Source organism: Adelges cooleyi, unplaced genomic scaffold, assembly GCF_023614345.1.
Source record: "Adelges cooleyi isolate 19-005CV unplaced genomic scaffold, UGA_ACOO_1.1 ACOO_flye_CR_arks_rails_tigmint_CR_PRNA_574, whole genome shotgun sequence".
Taxonomy (NCBI): Eukaryota; Metazoa; Arthropoda; class Insecta; order Hemiptera; family Adelgidae; genus Adelges; species Adelges cooleyi.
This window is the reverse complement of record NW_026096268.1, coordinates 8,165,027-8,186,557: the sequence shown is the minus strand read 5'-3', so window position 1 is coordinate 8,186,557 and position 21,531 is coordinate 8,165,027. Positions and strand designations below refer to the sequence as shown.

At 32.9% G+C, this 21,531-nt stretch overlaps 1 protein-coding gene across 2 annotated transcripts; it reads right to left on the bottom strand.

Moving 5' to 3' along the window:
* Positions 1–10,346: 10,346 nt before the first annotated feature.
* On the bottom strand, positions 10,347–13,206 carry LOC126843604 (trophoblast glycoprotein). Of its 2 annotated transcripts, XM_050581231.1 has the most exons (4): positions 12,842–13,206; positions 12,449–12,698; positions 12,177–12,388; positions 10,347–11,265 (listed from the first exon to the last, which is right to left on the bottom strand). In XM_050581231.1, exons 2-4 carry the CDS (start codon positions 12,689–12,691, stop codon positions 10,524–10,526), a joined length of 1,197 nt encoding a protein of 398 aa, XP_050437188.1. In that variant the 5' UTR covers positions 12,692–12,698; positions 12,842–13,206; the 3' UTR covers positions 10,347–10,523. The 2 variants fall into 2 exon arrangements, with proteins under 2 accessions (XP_050437188.1, XP_050437187.1); XM_050581230.1 differs by having other exon boundaries at positions 12,449–13,206.
* Between the last annotated feature and the right edge of the window lie 8,325 nt (positions 13,207–21,531).

The window sequence follows — 21,531 nt, the reverse complement described above, 5'->3', positions numbered from 1 at the left end:
CAGTGAAACCACGTAAAACTTGTTGCTTTTTTAACGTTATCATTAAAAAAAATTTAAAAAAAAAAATGTTTATAAGAATTATCGATATTGCTGTAAACGGTTCTTATAAAATCAAATTAAATAAAAAAAGTTTCGATCGATTGGGACCAACATAGACGACTAAATATTTACTGTTTATTTTCTAATTCTATAAATCTCTATTAACTTTTGAATCTTATGAATATTAACGTACAAAATATTTTATTTATAGCATTTTTAAATCAAGAATAATTTGGGGACATTTTTTGACTGGTCGATTGCTAATTTTGAATAAATAATTCTATCCTTCTCCTAAATTTTTAACTTTACTTTACCATATAAATAGCTTTTATGGCTTAGAATTTAAGGGGAGGGGTGTGTAACGGATCCTTATTTATTATGCTGGGTCAACGTAAAAAAAGGATGGGAACTGAGAACCTTATTATTTTCAAAAACAAACCGGAACGATAATTTGATTAAAGTCTTATACATAAAATATTATGTCGTAATCGAAATTATTATAGTTTGCTTCTGATTTTATAAAACCGGTTAAGTATTCATAAGTAGTACCCACTATTTATTTATTGAAGTTAGTACTATAATGTTCAGTGTACGTATATAATGCTCAGTTCTTGACAACAGACCAGGCCGTTATATTTACACAGTTTTCTTGTTAATAGCCGTTTGTTAAATTTGCATGTACTGTTTTATTATATTTTTAACATTCGACTTCAACACAAAATATAAGTTATTATAGTATTCGTTATATTAAAAAAAAAACATCGTTTTTAAAGAAAATTCCCAAATAACAAATTTGGTTCTTTTCTTATACATTTTTTGGTTTTATAAAATGAACTAAATATGGGCTCAAAATATTTTTTTTATTTAAAAGCCTCGAAATATTTTTAAAAATCACAAAACTAATCTCAGAAATTGTTAGTTTTATATAATTTTACAATTTTTTACATCTACATTAATTCTGAATGTTGTAATATGCAAAATTACAAAAAAAAATATAATCTATTTTAAATTAATTTTATAAAATCAATAAAATTAATACTTACATTCAAAACACGCAAAATATACAAAAAAATTATGTTTGTTACAAGTTTTGAAATGTTTTATAACAAATAAGTAATACAGAATTTTTAAGGCCAAATTCGGATACAGCAAAAACAACTCATGTAAATGATTATTTACAGTATATAAATTTAACGAAGCATACAAATTTACAAATTATTTGTCATAACTCTCCACAACAAATATTGATTAAAAAACTTAACAGAATAATATTATTTTGATATCTAAGATTCTGATTATTATACGTAGATATAAACATTTGGAAAATATTGAAATTACTAGTTAATTGTGAGGGTTCAGTAGTAACATTTTAAAATCTTGAAATGTTCTGTGTGTGCATATTATGTGTAATACAGCGTTATTGTATTTTTTTAAGTTTAAAGACAAAACTATTTATGTAAAAACGAGTTAACAATTCAACTAAAGAAATACAAGATTACCCATAAGCGTAGGTGTGGAAAACAAACATGGCGGTATAAAAACATATGGTTCATACAAATAATGTTTGACGCCCGAGTTTTGAACCCGAAAATGAAACTGTACACAACTTAGTATCGAGACTAGATGCGAATTGTCGAAGAAATGACGCTTTTAAAACTATCGCCAAAGACAATCGTCTTGATCCTAGCGGTCTTGTTGAGCCTGATGGCCTCATGCAGCTCGCCGGTGTTGTCGCTGACAACCGGTTACGGCACGGACGAAAACCCAAATACGGCCAACCGGTACTTGAAATGCACTTATCTGTTTGCTGGACTTACGTACCTGCGATTAACGAGACTCATTCTGGAAGACCCGAACGTTTCTCTCAGAATCCCAATCGGTCAAGGGTGCCACTACAACATCCGAGCGGTGATATGCACTCTGTACGACGTGGCCGACGTGGAAATCGGCTCGCTGTGGCTGCAACTCTTGTACTTATGCACGGTGCCGTGTTTTATACCTTACAACAATAACGAAGCCGACCTGCCGTTGGCTAGGTCCAGAATGATGGCCATCCTCAATTACGTGATAGGCAGAATGCAAAAAGAACTGTGGGGTTCAGGTTGTCCAACAGGCAACAGGTTTGACTCGTACGAAAGCTGGTACGCAGAGCAGGCGGCTTCAATGCCCAGCGGCAAACCTGATTTTTACAATACCCATAAAGCAGTGTCAGACATCTGCTTCGAGCTGAAAACACTATTGACCGCGAACGACGCGAAATCCACGTACGGGACGCTGTACGAAGCGCTGAGGTCCAGGCAGCTGTTTCTCAACAATCTAGGCATGGACTATACGCTCAAGTCCAAGCTGTTATACTCGTACGGCGTAAAAGTCATCTGGTACGACACGTTCAAATTACTACAACAAGACTGGCTGTACGCGCACTGGCAATTGTACTCCACGACGAACGGGTTGTTTAGCATCAAGAAGTATTACAACGGGGTCTTTAGTCTGTTCAAAGGCATCATGTACCGGCTGACGTGGAAACATTTATTGTACGTCAATGAGTTAAAGGGTCAACGACGAGAAGTTTGCTTGAAAAAGTGGCACGACTTGCTTGTGGATTTCCAGCAACTGTTACGCCTCCAAAACGATCCAGACCTCGTGGATTTGCTGGCCGCCATCGACCGCCTCGGCAGCAACGATGTAGCCATAAACGACGTAATTAACCAGCTCCGGGATAATCTGAGCATGGTTAACGCATATCTCCAATGCATAGCCACCAACCGGATGACTCTGGAACCGGAAGAGTTCCCACCGAGTGCGGTTCAGGACACGACCGGCCAAGCGGCAATCGACTGCAATACCGTGAAAAACGCACAAGCTTTCATCGATGATCTCGAGTACGAATTCCAAATGGTCGATTTTGATGTCATCAGAGCGATCGTGACGTACATAGACGACGAGGATACATGGTGAACGGTGTGTGTATTAGATAATATAGTATTAATGTAATAATATATTGTATTGTCAGGCAGTGTTATATTTTCATGATCTAACTAAAGCATGTCCAAAACATGCTTTATATACCGCAAAAGTGTTTTTTTTTCTAAATAATTGTTTTCTATAGCCAGTTTTTCATAATTGGGGACACTGTGTGTTTCAGTTACATGTCAATTGATAACAAAAGATTTATTGTTTTAAATTGTCACATGTCTGAAGTAAAAACGGTTTTCTATACGTTTACTGCCAGTGATCTACGTATGTCCCTAACCCCAAAACCCTTACAAAATATTCTAATTATAAGAAATTATTATATCTATTCTAAATCTAAGGTGTAACTATCATAAGTTGTTGATTTTACTTGTTTTTAAAAATGTAATATATTGGACATATAATATTTATTTTATAATTTATGCAAACCTAGAGTTCATTGCATCCGATTTTCGTATGTCTTTATCTTTAACATTTTGATTGTAAGAAATTATTTATTCAAATTATTAATCATACATAACATCTGTTAATAACTGTATGATTATAGATCCACATATAGGATACTAGGAGATTCATTAAGGATAAGATACTTCAATTTATTCTAGAAGACTTTAAAAACTTAAATAGTAACGTACATACTTTAAAGAACTTTTAGAGTTCAGAATAATCAGCATTGAACATTTTTATTTTTAATAAAAACGTGGTTGTCTTTTTTAGGGTCGATTTTTTAAAATTGTACATTATTTTACCATAGTTATTCATGTAGCGTGTATTTTGCAGTGTGTGTAGGTACAATATATTACTGCTAGCAGTAATTATGTATACATTTATTAAGACAAATAAAATCTACACCTTTTAACTAAAATCGATTTGCTTCATTCAAACCTTAATCCTATTTCATTATGCATGTCATTCCTATTATTCAGACTGACCCCCAAGTATTTAAATTTTTCTACTTACTCAAATGTATCTACGGTGATATTCTACAAAATTCTTGGACATCTACACATAGTTATATACTTTGTCTTGTTCTAGTTTATAGTGAGGCTCATTCTTTCACTAGATTTAATTAATTTCTTTGTAATTTTTTCTACTTCGTTTTGAGAGTCTGCAAGAATTAAAATATCGTCAGCATAAGCTAGCAAAGTCCCCTTACCATTTAACTCCATTTCTAGGGTTCCATGCATATTATATCTCACTACTCGCTCCAATGCTATATTGAAAAAAAATAGGAGATAGCGCATCGCCTTGTCTTAAACCGGCCTTGACCTCAAAGTCCCTTGACTCCCTTCCTAAGAAACGTATTTTTCATATAGTATTAGAACTGCAGCTAAATTTAATAGTTTTTTGGCCAACTCAAATCTTCATAGTTATTCTCTGTCGATGCCATCGTACGTTTGTTTAAAATCTATAAATATCATATGTAAGTCCTTATCAAACATAACAACTTGAAGAAAAAAAATTGTTAAATCGTTTTTTCTTTATTTTTATTAATTAAGAGCATTTGGACAATCCAATCAAACACACATCAGGTGTCTTGTCATGGAATAAACCTATAACAATACAATATTTTCAACCAAACCTAACCAAATTATATGAAAAAAACAAGTTTACTAAAAAAATATAAGATTAATTCTAGGCGTTGGTTTGGTAAAACAACATTGTGTTATAGAAAACATCTGGTTTCTGTAAATTATGTTTGTCGCCCGAAACCCAAAAAAACTTTGTAACAATAACATAATGCGCGTACAATTAACTGTTTAGTCAAGACTAGGTGCGGATTGTCGACGAAATGACGCTTTCAAAATTCTCGCCAACGACAATCGTCCTGAGCCTAGTGTCCTTGTTGAGCCTGATGGCCACATTAAGCCCGCCAGTACTATCGCTGACCACCGGTTACAATTTCAACATGACGGCAAACCCGACGATAGCAGACCAGTACAGAGATTTTAAATGCACTTATCTGTTTGCTGCACTGACGCACATGCGACTAATAAAACTCATACTGGAAGACAAAAATAATTGGACCAAACAAAAGATCAGTCTAGTGAGACGCTGCGACATCCTAGCGATGATATGCACACTGTACGACGTGGCCGACGTAGAAATCGGTTCGTTGTGGCTGCTACTTTTGTACGACAGAACGGTGCAAAGTTTTTACAAACACTATTTCGTCGAAAACCATATCAAAGCCCACCAGACGGCGGCCAAGGACACACTGGTGGTCACCCACGATTACGTGATAGGCAAAATGCAAAACGAATTGTGGGCTGACGGTTGTCGACCGGGCAATTGGTTCGATTCGTACGAAGAAAGGTTGCGGCAGGCGGCTGACATGCCAAACGGCAAACCTACATATTGCAATATCCAAATAGAAGTGTTAAACAACTGCGAAGATCTGGGCAAACTGCTGTACGCGAACAAAACGGAATTCAATTACGGAACGCGGTACGAAGCGATGAAGGCCAAACAACTATTCATCTCCAATCTGGGTGTCGACTTTGCGATCAAGTCCAACCTGATGACCAAATACGGCACAAAAGTCGAGTGGTACGGCACGTTCAAATTACTACTGACAGACTGGCAGTACGCGCACTGGCAATTTTACTCCGCGACGAACGGGTTGTTCAGCATCAAGAAGTATTACAACGGGGTATTTAGTCTGTTCAAAGGCATCATGTACCGGTTGACGTGGAAACATTTATTGTACGTCAATGAGTTAAAGTGTCAACGACGAGAAGTTTGCTTGCAAAAGTGGCACGACTTGCTTGTGGATTTCCAGCAACTGTTACGCCTCCAAGACGATCCAGACCTCGTGGATTTGCTGGCCGCCATCGACCGCCTGGGCAGCCACGATGTAGCCATAAACGACGTTATTAACCAGCTCCGGGATAATCTGAGCATGGTTAACGCATGTCTCCAATGCATAGCCACCAACCGGATGACTCTGGAACCGGAAGAGTACCCACCGAGTGCGGATCAGGACACGACCGGCCAAGCGGCAATCGACTGCAATACCGTGAAAACCGCGCAGACTTTCATCGATGATCTCGAGTACGAATTCCAAATGGTCGATTTTGATGTCATCAGAGCGATCGTGACGTACATAGACGACGAGGATACATGGTAAACCGTGTTGTGTAACATAGTGTTAATATAATTATGTATTTTATTGTCAGTCAGTGTTATACTGCCATGGACTAACTAGGGCAGGCTCGATAACTTTAACACAAAATATTGTTATTACATTATTCGTTCTTTAAAAAAAAATATTATTGTTTTTAAAAAATATTATTATTTAATATTAAAATTGTAATTTAAAATACTATTCGTTCTATTAAAATTCTCAAGACAAATAAAATTGGTTTTATTCTTATATATTTTTTTCGATGAATCCAAGTTTGGCCTCAGAATAAGAGGAATATTTTTTTATTTGCCTCGAAATTTTTAAAAAAAATTGCAAAACCTCAATTTTACAATATTAAACAATTCTTTTACAATTGCAACATTAAATCTGAATTGAGCAATATCAAAAAATTATTAAAATTAATATTGATTTCTAACAAAATACACTAAATATACGACAAATTTGTGTTTGTTACAAGTTTTGAAACGTTAATTAAAAAATCCGGCAAAAAAAAGTCATATTTATAGTGTATAGTTTTATGCAGTATATACATTATGACTATAAGCAACAACATTTACATATTATTTGTCATAACTCCTTACAACAAAATATGTTGATTTAAACGATTAGTGTAAAACATTATTTTGATAGCTAAACTGGTTGATTAATATTTATTTAATAAGTATAATATAATCGAATTAAACTTAAATAGACATAATTCCTTACACGAAAGTAAGAAGTCAAAAAACATTCATTGGCAAAAATCCTACAACTTAGGTATTATTAATATTACATTTAACTACTTATATTGTCTATTTGATCCTTTGACTTTGCCTGCAGTTAATGTTAAATAATAAATATTATAATTAAGACTGCAGAACCGAAGTTTACGGATGTTAAAATAAAATTGCTGTCTTGTTTTAATTTTTAATTTTTTTTAATCTAACTTAGATTTGGCGAACTACATGCAACCAAGTGAATTTTTGTCCTACTAATCGTTGTGAGAGTTCAGTAGTAACATTTTAGAATCTTGATGTCATGTGATTTTGTGTGTGCATACTATGTGTGATACGAAGTTTTCATATTTAAGTAACATAAAAAAATATATGAAAAAAACAAGTTTGCTATAGAAGTACAAGAGTAGGTACTCCTAATCGTGGGTTTAGCAAACCAACATAACGTTATGATTTATGAAAAATATGGTTTCTATAAATAATGATCAGCGCCTGAGTTTTGAACAGTCAAGTTAGATTAGCTTAAGACGTTGATTGACACGACGATAATATTATTGTTAATCTTTAGACTTGCACTTAAGTAAAAACGTTACTACCTACTCCAAAGCAAAGCAACGCCGGCAGTCAAAGTAGATTGTGACAGATGAGTTTTTCAGGTGTAAAAAAATAGGGGCGAATTACATTTAAATAATATTAATATTTTATTTTAGTCGTGATGGGGTATAAATCGTCACTCGTCGACTTCATCGTAACACTATATTAATCATGATTAATGTCGAAATCAGTTTTGAACCATTTGACGTAACGTTCGGGTCACGGACACAATGTGTCATTACGTTACAAAAAATTAAAAAAAAGATTTATCAATATTTTTGTTTGAAAAATTTAATATGTAACTATTGTAGTTTTTATTATTATTTTTTATATAATACCATTACATAGACATTTTTAGCCACAACAATAATCGGAATAGTTGTTTGCAAACGGTCAAGTTTAACAAAATTTAAAAACATTTATATACATTTGAAAGTTTCAATTAGAATTAAAGAGAAGCATTACATCTTTACTCACCGTTTTATACTTGCGGGTCAATAGTTTAGTCGATGCAGGTAAACATCATCATCATCATCAATCGTCACGACGTCTTCTCATTTTCAAGCATCATATTATTTTTAAAAAATTTACTTCGACCTGCGTAATACATAAATATTTTATCATCGTTAAATAAATTAAATCATTTCACATAAATAGTGTAACATTTTTTTTTTTATTCGTCTTGGTATAATAACACATTTATTTATTATCTAAATATATATATTTTTTATATAATATATTAAATACATTATATAAAAACATATTTTTCGTTAACTCTTTGCGCTCTTTTACAAAATAATTAAAATATTAATACTTAATTAATAACAAATATGGACAGTGTATGTAAATAAGCTGCGCATTAGAACATTTTTTTTTTTTTTTAGCAGCAAATGTCCTAAAAAATAAAAACAGTCGTTCGACCCCACGAAGGAGCGCAAAGCTTTAAGCGTGTGATTACAAATTATTATTTACATACAACACGAACAACGTTATAAAATCCGAGAATTAAAACAAAATAAATATCAACAAATTTGTATGTTAAACACTTTTAAAAATATTTTATTTAACATTTATAATAATCCAACAACACGTTATCTTTGAAGAGCAAAAACAACAAAGTGTAAACAATTTAGTTAGATAAGTAAAAAGCTGCCTAAATAATGTTGTTTTCGTGAGAAATGTATATACCAACGTGATGTTTTTAACAGTTCTCGTTAATATTATTACCAATTTAATCCAAGATATGCAATTTTGGATTGTCAACATTAGTCTAAGTGTTTAAAAAGCAATAGTAACAATAAATATTATTAAGTCAAGTCAATAAGGCAATAAGAAAATTAACATCGTGTTGGAAAAAGTGAATTACTTAGCTACTACGCTTACAAACTATAAGAAACAACATTCAACAATAGTATAAAAAAGTAACACCGTAAATTGCTTATACACATAGGACGTAAATATCAGCCAAAGTTTAGACAATTACTTGTTTGTGAAGTATAAACATTATCATCTAATAATAATAATAATAATAATGGTTTAAATACTAAGCAGTTATATTTTATACAAGTCGCAAAATCACTCTGGATTTTGTAGCTCAAGAAATTTGAGAGAGAGCATTCGAGCAAAAAACATAATTTTTTCGAGAATCGCCGTAAGGTTAATTCTTTATGGCTCGCGTCGAGTACAAACTATAAATTCAACGTCAAGTTACAGTATATTATACCCGTGTTATGTAATATTATCTCGATTGTCTAACAAGAATGCATTTGTCGGAAATACACCTAAGGTTTTGTACGCGATAGACGTAGTAACAATAGAGTAAAAATGAGTAAAAAGAAATGCTACAAATATTAAAGTGACAGTATAAACTATACGAAACGTTAACAATAATTCGTCTAAAAATTACAAGTCTAAAGCGATTATTTAAATAAAGAGAGAAAAAGAGAAATAGTAATACTGAAAGAAAATCAAATTATTTATTTTTACAACTTTCTATTATTTCCCTATATTCAGTGGCGTAGTTGTAAGGGTATACTCGACACACATTTTTTTTTTGTGTACGCGTGTACTCATAATTTTAATCTTGTTACCCGCCAAGAGTACACATTATAACGACTACGCCACTGCCGGTTTACTTTAAGGGAATATAGAAGAGATGGTTCAGTGGTTTTCAGTGGTTTCAGCCACTGTACAGTGCGGTAAGTGGATAATGTAACCGAAGAATACGTCAGACAAATAGTCATTGTTACATCAATAATTGTTTGAAACACAATATAAAAATAATAATATTATAATCGTTAAAACAAAAAACAGTGTATACTAGTTTAAAAAAACATTAGCATACACTCGTAAAAGTAAATTTTGTAAAAGCTCGTTAATGTAAAAAAAAAAAAAAAATTAAAATACATTTCATCTTAGTGATAAAAACAAATCGGGACGGTGTAATTTTTTTATTTTGTTTTTAATTCTCACTAGTAACTTTTTAATAATACTTAATTGCAAGTTTCAGGTAAAGTAATCGGTATCTTGTTTTTCTATTAAAATAATAATAATAGGAAGAAAAAAAAGAAAACATAAAACCCGAATCGAAAATGGATTTGTCGTAGTCGTCGTCGTCTACGGGGAATGGATATTAACAAACGTGGAAACTTACTGGCCTTACTTTCACCACGCGAACAGAAGCATTCTAAAGGAACAAGATAATATTATAGAGATCAACAAATTTGTCGACATTTGACAATGCCTATAAATTATTTTTAAAATGAATAACAAACATTTCGGTGATGTCAACAATAGAATAAAGTTAATCTTTAACGCTGTCATTGGAAAAAAAAAAAAAATACCTCCAGATGCTTATTTTAAAACGATGATTTTTTAACAATAATTAGTGAACCGCGTATGCACACTGTTAACAGAGTAGTATTATGCTAAACATGACATTTATCGTTCCATTGAACAAAATAAAATAAAAATCAGTCTTTTCCTAAAGCACGAGCCAGATATCATCCACATGCCGTTATATTAATACCGCCACTAAATTCCTTGCATTATTACTATCATACGTGTATTTCTTGTTCTTCGCCTCTGCCGATGGTCGTGTAATGTATCTTTCGAGACGAAGTGTTGAATTCCGATCGTAAGCGTTTCAATCCGAATCTAGAAACGTACACCACAGCGCCCAGGAAGGCGATCACCGCACAAAAAACAAAAACCGCCACAAGTTTGTGTCCGCCGTGGTTACTGTCAACTAACGTGGTACGCACGGGGCTCGGACATTCCGTGTGATAAGCGGCAAAGGGGTCCAATGGATTTTTCTCTCCAATAGTGCATCGAATCGTTTCGTTGTTTCGAACGTTCACGCGTGTGGTGCGTAACCAACTGTAGATATTTTCAATAGCGCAACCACACAAAAAACGATTGTTGGATAAGTCGATAGCCAGCGATTGGTTGTTGTGGTGTACACGATCCAAAGCGGAGAGCTGCTTTTCTGGAAGTGTCTGTATCTTGTTGTTTTCCAGGTCCAGGAAACGCAAACGGGACAAGCACTCAATGTTGAAGTTGATACCGGTCAGTTCATTGTTGCTGAGGTGTAAATCAAGCATGGACGGCAAACGGCAAAATACTCGTGGTTCCGTTATAATACTTATTTTATTATGTTCCAAATGAAGTTTGACCAAATTACTCAAATTGCTGTTGAGGAATACTTCGTATAAGTTGGTAGTAATGTTGATCGTATCGGTGTCGGCAAATGCATTGGTCAAATGCAGTTCGTATAAATTGTTGAAATTTGAAAATACTCTGAAAATTCAAATTCAATAGTTATATAATGCCATGTAATTATACAGTTATTACATTTTTAAGCAGATTATTTAAATAAAAACTGCCGAAGTATGTTAAATTTCAGTTAAGTACACAAAGTTAAATAATAATAGTAGCAATCCTCTTTCAAAAAGTATTATTTTATTTTATAAATTTATTGTTGTTAAGAGTTTACAAAAAATTCATTTTTTTTTAAGAAATATACTGATTTTTAGATTTTTAAAATGGAAAAATTGTTTAAAATTAAACAGATTAGGATTCTATAGAAAAAGAAAAAAATAGCATCAATCATCCAGTACAAACCTAGTGTCGAATAATTCAATAGAAACCAGTAGGTGGCCTTAGGCATGGTAACACAATACAAACACGATGAGATCACACCTAGTAATTATTTTGACCGGATGATCTCATTGTTCAAAATGCTATTTATTATTATTTTTCCCACCGAAGATACATTCTTTGCAAAGTATTAAATTGATAGTTGGCAAATTAAATTGCAATACATAGGTAATACGATATTATAATATAATGTAGATGCTATATACATGAATAGAACTCAATTTTAATTTTCCTACTACAATATTAATTGATTATTACGAGTCGTCAACTGTGTGTTAATGATTTTAGCTTATGTACCAAAAGACAGTTAAAACGTTAACGCCCAACATTGTTTGCCATTGATGTAAATGAACTTACGCAAAACCTGTATTTAAGACGGAATCAAAATAAGACTTCTGCATTAAACAATTTCCATCCTCTTTAGTAAAATATACACGCAAATCAGTTTGGGCGGGTATTTTAGACAGGTTTTACTGCTAAGAGACGATTTTCATTTGGCCAGCTTTTTAGTTTCGTGGCTATTACCGTTATTGGCGGCAACCGAAACTCACCTCGGATGATGATAGCCCAGCTCGCCGAGATCTATTTGGTTGTTGTTGAGTACAAGCCGTTCGACGGCCGACACATGATGATAACTCTTTCCTTTGATTAACTTGATACTGTTGTTGGACATGTCCAGATAGCGTAGCTTATCGATCGTACTGTTTGTGCCGAATATGTTCGACGGCAACTCGGTCAAATAGTTTCCCGTGAATATGAACACCTGAAAATAAAAACGGTAATCGTACTGCTGTCATGAGACATTCGTCGATCGGGCACTCACCTCTACTTCAGCGGGCAGGTTACCAAACACTTCCAGACTCTTGGCCGTCGACAACGACGTGTCCGTACAGTTGACGACGTACAGGTCTTGGCGGTCGTACGCGGTCTTGCCGCAGTAGCACATACTCAGTTCGGGTCGGACGCACCTGACCAATCCGGACTCGACCGCCACAGCGGCCGCGCCGAACAACAACAACAACGCCAACAACATTGTCGACGATTTTCTCGGTTGTTCCAACGCCATCGGACGTCTAAAGGGCAGAAGACACAAAACAACGACGATATAAAAAAACGGCGGGGTTCGGGTGGTAAAAGTCAAAATGTCACACAACAAACGGTGAGCGATAAAAAAAACACAATAATATTATTGATATTATTATTGATAAACACGAACCACACGCCTCGGTCGTCGGTATCCGATTGACTGGCCTGGCCGCTAGTGTTAGCACTGTGCACACCACTACATCAGCAGCTACTACTAGCTGAATATGCCGCCGCCGCTGCTGTCGACGCTGCCGTGATCGCCGTGAGGATACATGCGAGATAACGCGACCGTACGCCACTGGGGCCTGGGCTAATAATTGATCAAATCATCAAAACCGCAAAACAACGACGACCGCGTGTATGTGTATGTGTGTAAAACTGTATTGTGTTTTTTTTTTTTTTTATCGAACAAACGTCGACCTAAATAAACATTACACACACACACAAACACACAACACGGCACAGACTTTTGGACTTTGGCGTTCGACTGCACCCGCACCCCGCAGCAGCAGCAGCTCACAGCTGTATAGTACGCTGTAGTCCGTACGCGAGTCGAGGGAAAATTGTTTTTTTTTTTTTACTTATTCTTTTCGGACCGCGTTTTTTTTTTTAGGTTATCGACTCGACTGCGCCACGGAGGTTGCAGGTGGCCGCCATATTGTTTCCGAGACCGCTCCGGTTTGAAACGGGTCGTTTTGGGCGATTTTCAAACAACCCAACGATATCTCATAATATAATATATATATTTTTTTTTACTACGCTATTATTATTGTTATTCGGTTTTTATCGTTTTGTCGCCAATGCCCAACGTATATTATTATTGTTGTTATAATAATTATTAGGTTCCACTCGTACACCGTACAGCTTTGATTGTATGTGCGCGTGAGGGAACGCACGTATTACGGACTTTAGTATGCGATATCGACCTGGCGACTACGCGACACAGAAAACGGTCGGTGGGGATGTAATAACAACGTGTCGCCGCCGGTCAAAACCTATAATAATACTATTATTATTATAGTACGTTATAAAATGAATGCTATGAATGATACGAGTGCACAAAATGTTTTTTTTTTCATATAGCCTTTATTTAGATCAAATATTTAGCTCGACAATATTATACATATTATGTGCAAAATTAACAATACAATTAAACTAGGTAGCACAATGTAGAATTAGAACAATAACGTAACAATAAAACGCATTAGTTAAAAATATTAAATAGAAAGAGAGGCAATGAATAACGGGTATGGAGCGGGAGTTAAGAACAGATTCAGCAGAAGGAGAAAGGATATCGTGAGTAGCTGTAGGAAGTTCTGAAAAGAGCTGTTCTGTTGAAGGACAAAGTAGGACAATTATTAAGAAGGTAGTGGAAGAAGTCCCCGAGGACTTTAAAGACAATAGGAAAGAAAATGTGACAAAAATCAAAAGGAGATTATGTGCAAACATTTTAACGATAATAAACAAAAAAAACAAAGACTTTTTCTCCGTTCTTTGGAAGAACATTGAATCGTGGATAATATCAATATGTTTTTAAATTTGTCGAATGCCCCTCCCTCCCATCTAACCCTTCCCTCGTTTTCACTTTCCCTTTTCTCCCAAATCGTCTTCTAACCCGGATGAAATCTAAATTATTTCAGTCTCTTATCATTTATATTCATTTGTCGGCTGTCTCTTATTAATAGGCGATAATGTTTACGAAAATTTCGGATTGATCCCCTGTCTAAAAAACATAATATCCATGTTAAAAAAAACTGTGTTTTTATTGTGTTTCCCCTGTAGTAAGTAAGCTAGATATGTAGATTAGTTAGGCAAGTTATTTTATGGCCTAACCTACTGAGGCTTACATTAAAAATAATATAATATATTATAAATCTGATCGCCATTTTAGCAAAATAGTGGTATTTATATATGATCACCAACGACCCACCCTACATTATAATAATGTTATATGGTGTATATTATGTATACATTGGTGGTAAACACATAGTTCACGGTCCACAATATACGGCAACCGTTATGATAACGAAATGGACGCAACGCATACCTATTGGTCACCACATTGGTTTGCGTCCAAAATTGGATTGCCAAAAATGTACATGGCGTGGTTTACCCTTGTATGTTGGATTTATTAGATGTGGTTTTAAAGATTTTCCGCCACCGAAGGGCAAAAAATATTTGCCGCCCCAACACAATAAAATAATTTTCATATTTCAAGGAAAGATTTGTAAAGCGGATCTATGTATTTGTATAATTAAGCATACGTTATCAGAAATAGGTAGGTAATTCTAAACTCTATGGCGAAATAAAAATATGTGCTATGAAATTCCGTATTGACTATTGTGTAAAATAAGCATAATTTGTACTCAATCCATGGTCGATAATATTATATTTTAATTTTTAAATAGGGTCTTATGGCCGTTGTCACCGGTTTGGCCAAACTTTTCAATGCAATTTAGCCTTATTGCGGTGTTGGTAAATTATAAATTAATTTTTAAGCTAAACCGGCAAGAACGGCCGTTGTTGCAGATGATAATCTAGTTTTGGCGAATTTAGCACCGACCAGATTCAAAAAACAACTTTATGACCAAAGTGACGTGACTTCTTACAACTTTTAGTGCGTCTTTGTAGTACGCTAGGGTGTACACCCTACGATTTGTTTGAAAATTACTATTGAAAAAAACAAGGTTTAATAGCTTAAAACACGCCTCGAACCGTGTTAAAAGTAACCAACTATCAATTATCTAGTAAAAAAATTATAATAATAAATAAAAACCAAAAAAAGATTTAAGAGGCGTTCAAGATCCCCAAACCCCTACCCTGTTCCTTCCCTTCAAATCGTCCTTGACCTACGCTCTAGCGGATATTTAATATTCATTATATATGGCAATAGCCTTTATAATAATATATATGATTACATTATCGAAAATAACGAGGGCACGTACTTACACTGTACAAGTATGAATATACAAGTATACAAGTGTACAAGTATAAATATGTGTAAGTACACATATTGTGCGAAATTCAGTCGTGTCGATTGTCAATAAACTCGAGTTTGCCACCAAAGAATGTCACATAGGACTTGGTGACAATTGTGCAAACATGTACTATATTATTCTTGAATACCTACATATTTAATAATATATACATTATAACCGCATTACACGTACTTCATATAAATTGAGCACACGTGACACACAATCCCCGAGGGATAAACATTACAGTAGGTAATAAAATATTGTAATAATTTTATTAAAATACCAAAATTTTTTTTGTTTATTTTGCTAGACTGCGACCTAAACATTGGACCTCTTTACCTACTTACTAGTATAATAATTAATGTAGAACCTAAATAAATATACAGATATGGGTAAAATAAATGAACTTTTCGTCTAAGATACCAATCTATATTGCTAACTAACCTGTACTATTTTATTTTTTGTGTGTTAATATATATACTTAGTCATGAAATTATTATAGTATAATATATAGGAGGGACACGCAACTGTTCGACAGTCGATGACACGCGATACATTTTGAAAAGCTTTTTCGTGTTTTATTAAAAAAAAAATATGTGATTCTCGTTTTAAAAAGTTGCCTAATAAAATATTACAGGTGTTCGCCCTATTATAATTATTACTTCTATAGAGTATTAAATATGTATCATGCTTGGATGTAAAAAATATATTTATTTACATTTTTTTCTTACAATATTAATTCTTTAACTATATCAAAATTCTAAATAATTTTATTAGCATGACTTGTAGTAACTACCTATCCTTATGCCATTTACTTAGGTAAATAATTATTATACAAACAAGGATTAAGAAAGTCGATATTGAAATCGTTTGACTGCTATCGTATATTATATTTTGTTTACACACGCACCATCACAAATAAGGAAATCGTGTAACATAATATCATAATGAATTTACAACACAGAAGCGCTTGCTTATCTGCCAGATATAAACTAGGTAATAAAAGTATTTATTGTTTTTAGTTTGTAAGTATTATTTATATGCGTGGAAAATAATAAATGCTAACGTTATAACGTATTTTATAGTACCCTTAACGGCCATAAAAAAATTAATTTAATTCATATAAATATAATATTTATATTATATTATACAGTATGTCCTAGAGGTGTGTAGCACTCAAAACAGCTTTGAATCGAAGTTCTATTTTTCACATTGTAGCGAGGACAATTAAATTTTAAATATTAAATTTTCACTACAGCTACAAATTTAGACACTAAATCAAATTCGCTTAAGTGAAACCGACTAGATGTAAGTAACATTCGGTAAGTTTAAATTTATCATCCAAAAATAATTATATATTATCGTGTATGAACTATGAAATCATTGATTTTGCACTTGTGCAAGTGCAAACTATTAAATCTATATACGCCGAGACCAAATTTACATAGTTTTCAGTATTTGTATGTAACATTCGTATAAATACATGCACAATAGTCCGGTTAACACTTGTACATTTCTGTCAAAACTTATGTGCAAACGATATTTTTTTTTTGTTCAGGTGGTCAGCTCAATCGAGAAACACCTACTAAACAGAATTGCAAAGTGTAAACGTTTGCTTTTTAAGTTTTCATGGTGTAATTGTATATTGGTGGGTCGTGTTATGGATATCAAAAAATGTGTAGCAACGTATAATTTATTACTTATTATTTATCTTTTTTTTTTTATCGAACTGTCCATCATTTTAACGATGACATATTTCGTCATGAAAATACATATAACATTACCAAGCCGGTTTAATTGATTCGTTCGATTATATTACCGTGTAAACAACTTGTTTAAAACAAGTAAGTGTAAAATGCACGTACTTGTAAAACTTGTGTTGGTACTTTTATAAAGACGGATAATTATAAAATAAATTATATATGTTTACATTAAATAGGCAACAACTAACAAACATATTATTTTATGTTGGCGTCACACGTCATGGTCTTGACAGAATTAAATCCTCATGATAATCTCAATAGAAAGACGCTGCCTTGAAAAAACAAATAAATATATTCTTACATAGCTTGAAAGGTATGATGATTGTATACTATCTGAACCAGTCGTATAATAATATGGACATGATGATGTAAACGGCGACCACGAGGTAAATTTCGAAAAACAATTCCACAAACAAATGTATGGAAATCGGTTTTACAAAGTAGAATTAAAAATTTTAAAAAGAAACACCAACAATTAGGCAAGTTAAATATTAGTATGTAAGTTACATTATAGCGTAAACGCACAACACCAACAGTGAAACGGTTTTCAGACGTTTATAAATATTATTGCTACATTAAAAAAAAACAATAGAATTATTACCGCTCGTCAATGGAAAGTCCATTGACCTCGTCAACAATCTACACTTGAATTATTATTACAATAATGTATGTACTCGGAATGTGCGTCTCCATATGAATAAAGACATTTTTCCGTGTCTTCGCGAACGAGAAACGTACCTTTACTTCAGTGTACATCACCGCTTCTTTCATAACTTTTCGAAAAAAAAGTTGTGAGCTAAAGTAAAATACCTATATAATTTTACTATTAAAAATAAAAAATATATAATAGAAGAAATAAAAGCCGAGTGGTAAATCGCAATTATAATAATTGATGTACAGTTAAAAATAACCAATTCAATAAATATATCATTAGTTTGGGAAATAAACTAAATAAAACATTATTAAATCAAGTAGAGTTTTAAACTGAATTCGAAAAATAAAAATAATATACACATATAACAAGCGTTTATATTTAGTAGTATCAAAAAGAATTAGATTAAGAAAAGTTTAAACGATAAAGTACATAATAATAATAATAATAATAATAATATTTATTTTCGTCATCAAAACAAATTACAGTTAAAAAAATAAACAACAATAGTATTATATTATGATGAATCTCTCCAGAAGCCAAAGACTGTGCGAGAGGAGAGACAACTAATCTAAGATTATGAAATGTCAAATGAAATAAAATAGAACTAATATTTAACCAAGATAATTTTTTATGTAGATTCACCATTAACATTATATAAAATCCGAGTTATCAAAAATCACTAAGACAGTTATTTTTTTTAAACTGATATTGTTATAGCTAAAGATTCTTTAAATACTTTAAGATATTCTCCTTTATCAATAAAAATATTAAATATAATGGATAGAGGTTTGGATATAGAATTTGCAGTAGTTATTCATATATTATTATAGCAATCGAGATTTCAGAAAAGGAATTATAACGATTACATTTTTTATTTGAACATTATATTTTATATAATTAAAATCTTGGATATCATTAGCGGTAAATGATAATGGTACTAAAATTATAAGTAATACTAGTATTAGATATATGCAGACAATCGACATGAATCCGTGTTAGACGTTTAGATCATTAGTTTTACTAGGTTCTTGCCTTTTAGTACCTACTCACATTTTTCTTAATAATAATATCTTCACATGACTCACATATCCAATTCTGATATATTATTTCGACAGTACAGTTTTTATGGAAATCATTTCTTCATAAAGTAGATTATTTTTTTCGACAGTGATACTTTTAACCGCCAACACGACAACACGGCATGTTAGATAACAAAAATAAACGAACATAAGTAAGTATGACCACACAGGACAAATCCCAGATAAGAACTTAGATGCTAGAAGGAATCATTGGTAAATAAAGTTAAGGTTGTAACTGAATTAGAAACAAAAAATAGATCAAACAATATAAATAATGTATTAGAATCTAAAAAAACGTACTTAGAAAGAAGTTTAGATGATAAAGTTCACGAAGCTATAACGAAAGCCAATGATGAAGCATAATATAAAAGAAGAAAAAAAATATCAAAATTGAATAAATAATCCTACAGTTTTGTTTTAAGACCCAACTTAATGTCTTCAACTAACGCACTTGTCGGTGGTGTATGGAATATGGTGTTCATAATAACAATGAGCTAACGGAAGGCACTACATGCAATCTAAAATAATGTTAAATTTGAAAGGAAAAAAATGTATTTAAGAAATTTGTTTCGAATAAAAGAAATTACAACAACCCTGCCTAGTAAAACAATCTTTGTTCAGGACTCAAACACCAAGCCTCAATTGGTTGTGAGACGGGATGGTCCTAGCGGCCGATTAACCCAAAAGAAGAAGAATAAAAGAAATTGCATTAATCAAAGTGTGTTTTTATCGATTTGTTTGTTTTACTATGACTATTCTAAAACGTCGTTAAAACCAAGTAAAAAGTGTTTGCTTAGATCGGGTTTCATTACTACTTAGGTAGGTATAATTCGGTATAAATCATTCGGCAAGTCGTTATAGTTGTAAATAAACGGATAGGATGACCATTATAGTAGTGTCGGCAATAAATATTAATTACTAACCATATACTAATACGGTTTATGAACAGCCGCTACGTAATAGACCGTTGAATATTTATGACTTTCCTTACGAATGCTAGCAAGGTCTGCGAGCAAAGTATCTATGAATAATATATAATATTACAAAGGGTTGAATGGACCAAAAAAAAAAAGGGTCAGATTAGGTTGACTAAAGTATAAATACAGGGTGATTTTTTTTATCGTGATCCACTCAATATCACATATTATGTTTTATTTAATTTTTATTTTGTATAGTGTTTTTATAAACAAAAAGTGATCTCAATGTCTCACAAATTCGTATGTTTTTAACCATTTTAAAAATGTATGCGTTATCGTTGAAGTTTCAAAAGTTGATGTAAAAATAATTATAGTTTGGAAGGACGGTAGGAACATAAGAATTTGTGGAAAATTGAGATCACATTGTAATATAAAAACCGAGGAAGAAAAATATTAAATTATTAATTAAACTCATTGAGATATTCACTGGTTTGCGATACAAAAAATTACCCTATATATATATTTATACACAGACCGTAAAATCCATTTGTTTAACGGAGGACAAAAAAAAAACATTGAAGCCCGTATGATAAAAGGTAAACGATTTCGGTTTTACGGTAATTTTCCGAACATAACATTGATCAATTGCTTTCCGTCCCTCGATCCCCCCCCCCCTGTATTGTGTAAAATCAAACATCTGGATGATGGATTGTTATTGTAATATTGTAAAAAAAAAAAACTTTTACACGGGAAGAAATTTCGATGGGTCCGGTTCGATCCATAACCGCGGTGTTTCTCTCAGATTTTAATTACTTTTAATAAACTCGTTTATAATCGCATTATTTCACAAAAAAACACACACACACAAAACTTTTGTTCTAAAATAATAAAAATAAAAAATCGACACGGTCGAAAATGGTAGGCATTTGAATATTTCGTACAAGAGATTTGATGAGGACGTGAAACATAGGACAAACAAAATATGTTATAAATGTACTAAATATAGTCAGCAGCAGCATTGATTGACGCTATTCGCATTTCACAGCTTGGAAGATCAGTATAGAATATATAGTCAACAGTCAACAGACCTGTACTACCGGCTCTGATGAAAATGACACTACCAGAGGAGTTAAAGTGGAAACGGACGAAGAGGTGATAGAAACGGAAATTGACGAACAGGAGACAAACCCGGAAATAGCCAATCAGAGTAGAAAACCCGAAATAGACGAACAAACGACGTTTAAACGCGGTTGTCAGGTATGGTAGCTCCTGCAATTACTTTATATACAAAACGAATAAATGAATAGAGCCAAAACAGATGGCCAAGCTCAAGTTGGCTTATTGTAAACTATATTCTCTCTATGTGGGCTAAAAGGTGGATTTAGTTATTTAGGTATTAGAAAATAAATTAGGTATATTTATTAGAAA

Coding starts and splice junctions, on each gene's coding strand:
- LOC126843604 (XM_050581230.1), bottom strand. CDS start 12,691: ATGGCGTTGGAACAACCGAGAAAATCGTCGACAATGTTGTTGGCGTTG. Junction 12,389..12,448: donor ACCTGCCCGCTGAAGTAGAG/GTGAGTGCCCGA, acceptor TTTTATTTTCAG/GTGTTCATATTCACGGGAAA. Junction 11,266..12,176: donor CTGGGCTATCATCATCCGAG/GTGAGTTTCGGT, acceptor TTGAATTTTCAG/AGTATTTTCAAATTTCAACA.